At 29.9% G+C, this 12,281-nt stretch overlaps 1 protein-coding gene across 1 annotated transcript; it reads right to left on the reverse strand.

The window, feature by feature from the left end:
* Positions 1–3,842: 3,842 nt before the first annotated feature.
* Positions 3,843–5,982, reverse strand: LOC113394354 (uncharacterized). Its single transcript, XM_026631640.2, has 3 exons — positions 5,767–5,982; positions 4,664–5,034; positions 3,843–4,491 (listed from the first exon to the last, which is right to left on the reverse strand). The coding sequence occupies exons 2-3, from the start codon at positions 4,949–4,951 to the stop codon at positions 4,306–4,308; spliced, it is 474 nt and encodes a 157-aa protein (XP_026487425.1). The 5' UTR covers positions 4,952–5,034; positions 5,767–5,982; the 3' UTR covers positions 3,843–4,305.
* Positions 5,983–12,281: the final 6,299 nt, after the last annotated feature.

Below are 12,281 nucleotides of genomic sequence, written 5' to 3' on the forward strand. Positions count from 1 at the left end.
TCACTATTTTATACTATATTGAGTATTTTAACAAATTCTTCTGGCGTACTGTCTAATATTATAATAATAATTAATTATATACTCAAGTCTAATCGATGACAATGGATTATATGCATAGACAATTTTACTACTTTATAGTATACCCTGTTCAAGTTAACTTGATTTTTTTGACAGATGGGCTAGTGATGAGAAACAGAAAATATAACATATATAACAGTCGATTGAACGATGGAATGCGTAATTCAAATTAGAATTCTATTTTTTTTAACTTATTTTTCTAAAAAGAGTTATACCAGCTAAAGAGACCCCAATCAAAAGGACGTTCGTAACAATAACTTAAGAATGATCTTTAGTAAGGATTTTTGTAATCTATATTTGTAGCAGTTACTGTTTGTTATTTGCGTCCCTACCGTCCGACTGATGTAAAATTGTACAAGCGTCTATTATTTTTTGTGTTTCTATTTAAATTTTACTTTGAAGCAATAATATATAAAGGAAAAAGTCTTAAAATATAAATATGTTCCATCTGACATACAAAGTTCAAGATGAAGTTTTTTTCACATTTATTGTAAGAAATAAATTTAATTTATAATTGTTATTTATATGTTCTATTAATTCATTCAAAATAAGTAATACACTTCTAATCAAATTTGAAACCGATTAATCTCAGAATATTTAGCGCACAATCGGTTGCAATGCCAAATCAATACTTATACTATTACTAATTTTAGTCTTTCATTTATTTTTATTATGAATTTATTATTTAACTCAAATACCGATTGAATATTTAAATTACATGTTGATTTAGCATATTTATAAATAATCTAGCTATAAATAAAATAAAAAATGTATGTTAAGGTATGCGAATATATTTATTTTTGTTTAATTCCTGCGCCAATCACCGCCCTTGAAAACTAAGAAATTACATTCTTGTGCTATTTATTACATTAGTACGCTTACCTTACAAACTGGTACAGTACAATGCTATAAAATACGTAGATTTGTTTAGTGATAGAATAAGTGATAAGTGATTAGGTATACTATATATATATATTTTTTAAATGTGATTATAATTAAATTTCGAAGTATATCAGCCGGTCCGTTGGATACAAGGAAAGACAATTTGTTTACCAAATGTTTAATAAAAGACCTTTATTAAAAAACTAAGTTTGTTGGTTCCGTTCGTTCATCAGACTCTCATATCAGTCCTTACAATAGTAGGTATCTGCAGTTTCCAAGGTTTATGCGAAAGTATAGGTAGATAAATTTTCATCGTAATTTTTTAATTACCATGGCTTATTTTTTTTTTTTTATTGTTCATATAGGTGTGTAAAATTTAGGTTGACATTGAATTTTCAATTACTACTTAAAATAGTTTCGAAGACAAAATAAAAGTCAAGATTTTTATTCAGAAGAATTTATTTATATATATATATATATATATATTGTCAAGAAAAATATTTACCATTACCGAGAAAGACGAACCGATGCGACGCGACGGAAATAAATCGGTAGTACTGTACTTTTTCAACTGTTGTATCTACAATGCAATTATCATATATTTATTTGAAACGGCGATCATTTCTTTCCCAAGGTGTGTTATCAGAGAAGTCATTCGTTTTACAATAAATAAAACGTCTCTTAATTTATTTTTTAAATATTGCATCTGAATAATTTTGAATGTTGTCTGAGATCCTGTCTTTAAAACGTGTCTACATAATACATTGCAAACAACAAACATATGGTAACATTTATAACTAGCTTATGCTTGTTACTAGTAGACAATTCTCTTGCCAGTACTCTTGCCTTTCATCATAATAGTGGTGTAATCGGCTCTAATAATCTTACCCTTAAGAAGGGGAAGATGCCTTGCCCAGCCGTGCCAAATTTACGCTCATTTACGGTTTCTACCAATGAGATTATTTAATAAACTGCGCAGACTGTAAATCCCATGAATTATTTTATGATTTCAGCATTTTTCCTTATGCAGAGAATCGGAAGCTGATTGTAAGCGAGAGGTATGAAACGTCATTGGATTAAAGGGATTATAGTATAGTGGTACAACCAAAAATAAACTTTTAGATTGTCTGCAAAAGAGTTAACTGAGCACTTGTGCCTATTTAATCGCGCTTACAGAGAGCCTATGCTCGTAGGTAAATAAAAGAGAAAACAAAAGTAACAATTCCTTGTCTAGTCCAGACAATTAGTTTTAGTTTCACATTTTATTTGTTTAATACGAGTGCCTAGATCGAAGATAAAATCTGTTCTGTATGTGTGTCTGTGTGGTTTTAATATAAAAACAAATGTATGACCACGCGAGAGAAAGATCGGCTGGAGACTAACAATTGTAAATATCTTACATTTGCAGGTCAATTAACGTATAAACAATCTTATCGAGTATATAACTAAACAGAAATTTCTCTCTTTCTATCTCCCCTCATTCGACTACTGCTACTAATCACCCGCTAAACCTATAAAGGTAAAGCCGTTGGTTTAAATAACATATCATTAAAACTTATCATTGTTAAAAAGACTAGGTATATGTCGTATCAAAATCTTTATATCTCGATATAAATTATGACACACTTACACACACCCTCCAAATCTGTCGTTTCTCAATACATATTTAATAATGTGGTGTATGTTCGCAAAACATTAAATATTTTCATAGAAATAAAAAAATTTAAAGCGGGATATTATTGTTTACTAATAAATATATTACAATACCCATTTGTCTTTTTGAAAACTAAAAATCGAAAACTGACATTTTCAAATTATTTATTAATTTCATTAAAACTGAAATTTTAAAACGAATTATGTTTTAGATTTACTTTACACCAGGGATGGTATGGATATGTAATTTCGGATCTGGATATGGATAAGGATATATGAATAATATTTTATCGGTTTCAGATACGGTTACGGATACGAAATTGTTTCAGATTAATTTATATCGAGATTATTTAGAAATTGTAAAAGTAAACATTACAAGATATCAATTTGACTTTATTTGTGAGCTATTATTTAGTATAGAGTATAATAAACACAGAAAAAATAAATAGCTATCAAATACAATTAGCTGCTCTTAAGTATTATTACTCTATGTAAAAACAAAATTATAATTAATATTTCTTTATCTGTTTCGGTTACGATTACGGAGATCCTTAACATCCTTTGTAAACAATATATTATACAAATTTCTCATTACATATTTGGTACATTCTATAAGTAAGCCCTCGTTATCATAAATTAAATATCTTTATTTTCATTGTTTTTCTTATGACCTTTAAGATAAGAAGTGTAAAGTTATATATACAATCTTAGAGCTGATTTGCCAACTGACCGTAGCTGGAAGATTGGAAATTTAAGCAAAGATAACGTTTCTGTGAAACGTGTAAGCAAATAGCTAGAGTTCACAATAATTCAACGTAAGTTATTTGAACAACGTAAGTTAACTTAATTTTTTCATTAGATTAACGTCTTTAGTTTTACGTTTGGAAATATTTTGCAATTTGCGTTAAACTATACAACTAGGTACGATTAAAGAAAATCTTTTTAAATTTATTTACCAAATAGACTAGACTTTCTGAGATAGATTTGTTTTTGATTTGAAGTTCGCGATATATGGCTCTGTCACTTCGGTGAAATGCATGGATAGAAGGCTAATTTTTTATTGTTAAGTAGGAAGGTACGTAGGTAATATATTTTACTAGTTAAATTTATGAGTCTATATTTTTAAGTATACTTTAGTCAGTGACTTAAAACTTTATTTATGAAAATTACGCAGTTAGACGCTCTTAAAATTTAATAATAAAACGAGTTGAAAAAATAAAAATACAAAATACCTTTCAGATACCATAGATATTTTTTATTTAAAAATAAGAACACTTAAAAATATATAGGAACTTTTAAAAAACAATACATAAACAGCAGGAAAACATTTAGTAAATATAAAGTGTAAAAATCCTTTTACATAATACTGTCGAGCGAAATGGTGCTTATAATAAACGATTCTAAATAAATGCAAGACGTGATACCTTAATTTAATAAATGTACCAGTTAATACTGGTAAAATCTTTATACAGATACTTATCTTACGACACGACGTCTCTTTTTTTAACAATAATACGTAAACTAAATAAGTAGTTAAGTAAGTTATTTGTAATATGAAATTTTAAGCGATAAGAGTGTATAGCGATAGCTTAGCCTAATAACAAATTTAAATAGTTTTATATTAAATTCCTTCACAGTGTCAAACAATAATTAAACAAAGTGGCTTATATTATTTGGGTAAATTTTAGCGAATTATTCCGGTATGTCGCTAAGGCGAATGCCACCCGGTCGACGATACATGCGTTCTTGTAGAGGGAGCTCGCCAATCAAAAAACGATCTAGTGCTTTAGTAGCTAGAATAGAGTGTCCAGAGCTCCGGAATGCTGTACTTGCGTCACGGCCAGCATATTCTAACATGATGTCGTCTCCACCAGGATGCTAAGAAACAAAGAAATATCTATTAGCTAACATTTAAAACCAAATAGAATTCAGTTGCTTAACTGGTTTTAAGACCATAAACGAGTCTTAAATTCATCCATATGGTTTCTTTAAAATCATAAATATATTACAAGTAGAATAATTAATGAAAATCCCGAAAATTTCAACTCACCTCGTCGAGGAAATCGGTGATATCGTAGATTCTGTCGTATATGACTACCCAGCAGTCTTTAGGGGTGTCGTGTAGAGATACCTCTGCTAAAGTGATGACGCGATCTTTAGCTTCCGGAGTACCAGGCACAATACGCGTTGACCATTTGGTTGGAGTGTCCACAGACCATGGGCTTACGAAGCGTAGAGCGGCCATAGTCAATGCCACTAAGTCTAAGTCATTTGTATCCTGTTTCACAGGTAGCGGCGACGTCAGACTCAAGTCAGGAGGAGACTGCACGGTGGCCATTTTACTTTATATTTAAAACGTTTACCCCTTCTTAGTTTCAAAACGTTTAAAAGTGAGTTCTTTCAACTCTAGTAGGCCAAAAACTGCAAAAAAAGGAAATTTATTGTTAATATCGTAATGGTAAATAGTATTTGTTGAAAATGTCAGTGGTGCAAGGTTAAATTTGTACATTACAGTTATTAACTAAATTTTATATTGTTATTGTGTTGGGAAAACAAATGTATTTATTTTAGATATTTAAAACATCACAAAATGTCACACTAATGGTAACATTGATGATGATATAAATAGCTTCCAAGAGGTTATAGCAAAAGGAAGTGATTTATGTCTTAAAGAAAATAAAGTACCGGTTCAACGCCCATGACGATCGGTAAGGTTATTATTACTAAAGGTGAACATGCTATGTAAAATAAGTATACAATACAATGAGATCAATTGCAGACTCTCAGCAAAAGAGTGTACACATATAACTGTCTCAGCTATTCAAATATTATAAGAATGAGAACTTTTATCGCCTTTACCAAAAGTTATCGCAAACAATTAACAACTGACGTAAATAATAATTTACTGAAATGATAATTTGGCCACAAGTAATTGACCCTCGCGTTATCATAACTTTAATGTAGAAGTTATTTAGTATTTTCGATCTATGATCTGTGTGTGTATATTTTAATAAACTCATATTTTATCCTTGAAACTAATAAAATTTTATAAGATATGTTTTATCTTACGAGACGATATAAATTTAATATTTATAACCGTTCAACCGTTTACATATCGAAAGTTATTGTTATTATAAAAAGGTAAATATTTACCCTCTCGTCAGTGTACAAGATCCAGAAAGCTCCTGTTATCTCTGCTGATGCTCGAAACGCGGAGAATGACTATCACACCAATTGTCACTATGCCACCACTGTTCGTATTTAAGATAAAAAATAACTGAATCAGGTAAATGCATGAGATCGTAGATCATTGCCACAATCTAATATTGACTGGTCATTTATCGGTTGTGATTTGTGAATGAGGTGACGGTGCGGCGTTCGACGGTTTTATACTTGTCGGGGCACGCGCCGTGGTCTGATGTAACCGCTCGCTTATCTTGCGAGCAGGCCGTGCGCGCGCGCTGCCGAAACGCGGCACAACTTGCCGCCACTATCACGTGTTAAAGAAAGCTTTCCTTTATTGAACTTCAGTTTAAAAATAATAGTAAATAATAATTAGTAAGTTGATATAAAAGAGAACTGTATATGATACTAATTTATACCATATAATTCAACGGGCGTTTATTAATTAGTTTGGTTTCTTAATTCCAAATATATATTTTTCATTTTATTGAATTATTAATTTTGCATTTCGTAATTTATATAGAAGATTGAAATTTTGGACATTATTTAAACGAAAAATAGCACATTAAAAAAAAGCGTTTTGAAAAATATATATCAGAATTAGGTATATATAAACACGTATATCACTTACATGTTTAAAATTTCTATAAATTAATGCTGTCACTTTTTCATGTATTAATTGTGTATGTCTTTCTGTTATTTTGAACAAAAATTGTTTTAGTAAACAAAAGCAATAGTTTCGTAATTGTTGTTATTCTAAATATATGAGCGAAATTGTTATGTTGGGGCGATTGTCCTATCTATGATGCGATGGTCGCACGAGCTTTAATGACGTAGGCCGAGGGCGGTGAATAAACCCACCGATCTTGCGTTGATAAGAGAAGCATTTATAAAGCGATTTATATGAGAAAACGAATTACATGATTATCTTTACATATAATTATATTAAAGGAAAAAACTTTAAATGTAATTGATGATTCGATCAAAAGTTTTCGTTTTACTACCCAATACGTGATTATACAAAATATAATATGTAAAACAGTAGGAATGCAGTAATATTTTTAGTTCAAATTATGTATATTATTTTAATAGTAATTTCTAATTAGATTACTCTTAACATACTTTATTAATAAGCCTAAGTATTTCCGTTCCTAAGTATATAACTGTAAAATATGCAAATGTTGCAAAGAGTTAAGAATTAACGGAATGACAATTACACATCACTGTTAAGTCTTTGTCTTTTGAATATTAAATCAGCTTTTTATCTTTTTAGTGTCCGTAACGTATTTTTTAAACTATAAATTATCGCGTATTTTTCCAAGACTGACGAAAAAACATTTTTTTATATTTGAGGATTCGATGATAATGTCATACATGTTTACTATAATATTCATATATGTAAATTGTAGTTTTAAATGCTTTAGTCCTTTTTATTTTTATTATATACATATATTATACTTTATATTTCTCAGAACATTAAATCGTTTACAAACCAAAGGAATTCCTGATTTTACGGACGTCATAACGAATATTTCATACATATTTATGCCTTGGTAGGCTTGCTATCTGAAATAATCCTAGGTATGTGAAATTGTCAACTTCGAACTCAAACTCGTAAACTTTGACTTTTGAAAGACGTGAAGCTTATAATAAATCAAACCAAACTGTAAACTGTCGAAAAAATATGAACTGCGCATGTGTAAAAACACTAACCTAACCTAACTGAAAGGTTATAACTATCGCAATTACATACGTTTTATTGTAAAGTAAATGCTCCATTAATAATCAGACAGTATCTTCGACAGTTATCAGTGTTTAGATTTATTGATTAGTGGTTTTTTTTATTAAATCGTATTATGTTACTTTATTAAGAATTTGTTTTTGCTTTAAAGTAACGCACGTGCTGACGAAATATTTTCGGCCGTTTCGAATATAGACGGCATATTTTGTTTACTAAGCCTTTAAGTCTATAAAAACTATGAACATGATGTAACATTTCTATGACATTACCTGTCGTGCTAAACGCGCTTATTTCAGAATAAAAATATACATTAGATTGCACGTACATCATGAAATTATAATATGTTCTATTTATGTATTATACTTATATATTTTGTCAGAAAATTCTTTTTTTAATTTTATACAGTCGGGATTTAATAAAAAATAATGTTTTCAAGAGACCAAAACTTGGAATAATAATTGTATACTATTTTGTATGAATGTTTTGCATGCACCCTTAAAAACGTCTCCGACTGTAGTTAGTGATTACATTTATTTATCATTAAATAAGAAATAGAGGTGAATATAAAAGTAATAATAATGATAAAGCTGTATCTAAAATAACTTGTAAATTATGCAAAGAGCAATTAGATTATTATTGAGTCTAGTTTGCATTATTTCAAAACAAGCCCATCTAAGTAATAAATCTTAACGCAACGTTATTCGATATGGATGCAGTTATAATATTATCAAAATATTATGGATCGGTTGCTACGTCAAATTTTATTTATGACAATACAGCCGCAAAAACAAATGAAACGTCATCCGTGTAAATTATTTTCAATTTTTATTGACGTCACTAGATTTTAATCGTATTTTCGTCATTGTTAGTTTCATATCATAAACACGACTATTCCGCATAATTCGGATGTTATGGAATTCCGTGTTACGTCGACTAAGTAAACAATATCCAATAAGAATACGCATCAGGAATATAAGGAAAATTGAAATACAACTAGACACACTTGTATGTAAATAGTTTATAGAATCTTGACTGTATCGGCAGATATATTCATATCGATGTGAAGCGTTAATAAATAAAAAGTGCAAAAAGTTTTTTGTGGCTGATAAGCGAATGACCGGACAAACAAACTTATTACTCGTGTTTTTTTATTACTAAGATTATTTTGTTACTACGCTGACCTGATACAAGAATTTAAATTATTAGCAAAGACCAAGAAATATTATTGATTTTTATTAAGTATTACAGTTATTTAAACATTTGTTCCTTTTAAATTTTACTATCAATATGTACTCTGTTTATTATTTCAAATAATCAGAAATAACAATGATTATGTAAACCAATTTTAATGTTAAAATATATTAAGGAAAAAGTAAAGTTTTGGCAATTATGCAGAGAATGCTGTCCCTGCCAATGTGAATCCCAAGTATAATTTATTTATTTTAATGTATTTATTATCTTTTAAATGAATCTATAAAATTTTAATGAGTTTGTTTGGTCAGTGTATCATTGCCACGCGTCCCGCGATTACCTACTGGGTGCTAATTTGAATTAATTGTAATATTGTAATAATAGAGACCGTATTTGATGATTTTCTTTGTGTCTCCACTAGAGATGAAACGGATATCCGGTAACTATCCGGTATCCGGCCTATCCGGCCGCCATAATACTATCCGGCCGAATACCGGATAGCTACTATTCGAATACCAGATAGACATCCGGCCGAATAATAAAAAACTGGATAAAAGAAACATATTTTTGAGTAATTCTTTAGTTAGTCTTAGTATCACTTAACTTAAATATATAGTTTTAGTTGTAAATTAATTCTTATAATAATTAATTTAATCACACAAATGTAAATTTATGTAATACAAAGAAAATGAATGAATTAGTACTCATACTGCACTAAGGGCAAATTATGGTGAATAAATACTAATTTCTCTGCATTGAGAGGTAGCAGGTAGTTGCGTATCTCTTCATAAATAAGGCCAGCTTCAGAAAAAAGTCTTTACCTATACACCTTCCTGCAAGGTGCAGAAAGGTAGATTTTGGCAAACTTTGCTAAATTTGGATATTGTTTGGCATTAGCTACCCACAAAGAATAAGGGTCCCATTGGCGATCGGCTACGTTTCGCCGGATATCCGGCGGCCGAATACCCGGCTATCCGGCCACATAGTCGGCCGAATATCCGGTATCCGGCCAAACTGCTATCCGTTTCATCTCTAGTCTCCACTCATACGGGATGGCTGGGATAGAAGACGGAACATTTAAATTGATCATGTATGTGTATGTGTCTGATCCATATAATTAAAAGCTGTTATTAGTTATAATAAAAGCTCACATTTTATCATACTGCAGCCGATTCCAAGGTCAGGAGCAGTTACGATAAATTAACAACATTGACCTTGAATTGACATGACATTATTGTTCAAGATAATAATAATAAATAATAAATAATAAATACCTATGGCATTTATCATGGGTCCGTGCAATAATGTCGTTTTCAAATAGGGGCGAATTTTGTAAGCAACATTTTTGAAAGTAGAATTAAACTGCATTTAATAATACATTACGCGGAATAGTTTTGTATTATAAATTTAAATAAATATATTCATATATTAATTAAGAACTCTTTGTAGAACATGATATGATGTAGCTATTAGCAAATTGAATATTTAAATATAAGGTTTAATTATCTTTTCTTCTCCTACCATTGAAATATAGTTGACATAGACTGTGGTCATCCCAAACTGATCTCAATTAGAGACGTAATTTTAAATATATTATCAAGCGATATCATAAAATCTATTTTATTAAATATATTTTTTACAAAGTTATAAAAACTTTGATAGAAGAAGATAGAATTGTCCTTGTCACCGTTTTATTCAAAACAAACATTTAAAAGATATAGGAATTACGTGACAGAATATTCCCTTTATCACATAAAATTATCTTGGTAACATTTAAATAGCAATAAATTATCAATGTAGACTATTAACCCTTGTAATCACAATATGGACTTATTCTATACATGTGAGAATTAAAATATGTAGAGTGTATTACTGTATAGGTTTAATTTACCTGAGATTTTTAAATGTTCACTATCTAGTAAATATAGTTTTATACATTTACTTTTTATTTGATGGCGGGCTTTGTGCAAGCCCGTCTGGGTAGATGGCCTCTTATCACATCTACCGCAAAGCAACAATACTTTGTAGTGTTGTGTTTCGGTTTAAGGGTGAGTCAATGTAACTAAAGGACACAAGGGACATAAAATCTTAAGGTTGGTGGCGCAATGGCCGATATAAGGGATGGTTAATATTTCTTACAGTACCATTGTCATATCATAGGTACACATGTATTATTTTATTCAAGGAAATAGGAAAGTTTAATTGAACTCTCATTCCGAAATGCTTCTATATGCATGCAACGCCTAGCAATTCCTATAATATGATAAATTTTACAGAAATTGTTAATTAACTTATTTCTTCTTGTTGACCGACGGTTAAATTTTAAACGTGTGTAATTTTTATTCTATTGTTATTAATAATTAAATATAAATAAATATATAATTCTACTTGTGAATATTACAATGACACATAAGTTGTAATGAAAACTGTATGCAACATCATCAAGCAAAAACCGGTTTTAAGTAGTTGAGGTCGCACTCTGAACCATTTAAATATACAGAATGTTCAATTGACCTTTGTTTTAATTTGATGTATCAGAATTTAATGGTAAATTATACAAAAGTATTTTACCCATATCAATAAATATTATAATTAAATGCTTAATTATATTTAAAACTATTCAACATCTTAACTATGAGAATAATAACGAAATAATTTGGTTAATAATAAAATATGGGACTTTCAAAAAATATTCAAATTCTTTTATATTGTAACTTGTATTATGTATTACCTATTCGAAATAGTATTCGAATATTTCTTTATGTGACTTATGTTATTATGTTGATTGATAAGTAGAAAACAATTGTACTTTTTATTGTTTGAATTGGAGCAGAACGAATCCTCGAGTAGAGATCGAATGTCGGCAAAAAAGCAGAGGCGTCTTCCAGCCAGATTGACGGATGACTTGATGATTAAGGGCGGGATCGAACGGTATGCGGATGGAGGAAAACAGTACTTACTAACTCGCCGCGGGATAGAACTCTGTTCAGCAGTAAATTACAATTGACCTTTAATAATTAAACAGTAATTTCTTAATTTTTAATATATGTTTGATATGTGGCATGGATAACACCACCTAAGTGATCATGGTCGCGTGCGAGCGGGATGAAACTGTCACGTCATATCATATCTTGTTCTAACAAAATATAAGGTCAAGTTGCTCACTTATCGTTACTTAGGTCGTGGAACTTCCAGTTAAACCGCTTTTTGCCTAACCGATCATAGAATATATGAGACGAATACATTTTACTTGCAACATAGTTTTAATATTATTATGAATACTTTTATTCATAAGAATAAAATATTTATGCTTATAATACAGAATTATTATAATTATGGAACTCCAACTTATGTATGTGTCATCTGTACAACGATTAAAAATCTTCGCTAAAAATTGTTTGTCAGATAAAACATTGAATACTTGATATATTGTATAATATATATGTACATACATATATCGGAGGTTAATGTATCATGTAGATCAGTAGTTCCCAAACTTATTTTTCTCGTGGACCACCTATTGGCATGTGGTTGTAACCACAGTTGGAGGGAA

The sequence above is a fragment of the Vanessa tameamea genome, chromosome 4 (genome assembly GCF_037043105.1).
Source record: "Vanessa tameamea isolate UH-Manoa-2023 chromosome 4, ilVanTame1 primary haplotype, whole genome shotgun sequence".
Classification (NCBI taxonomy): Eukaryota; Metazoa; Arthropoda; class Insecta; order Lepidoptera; family Nymphalidae; genus Vanessa; species Vanessa tameamea.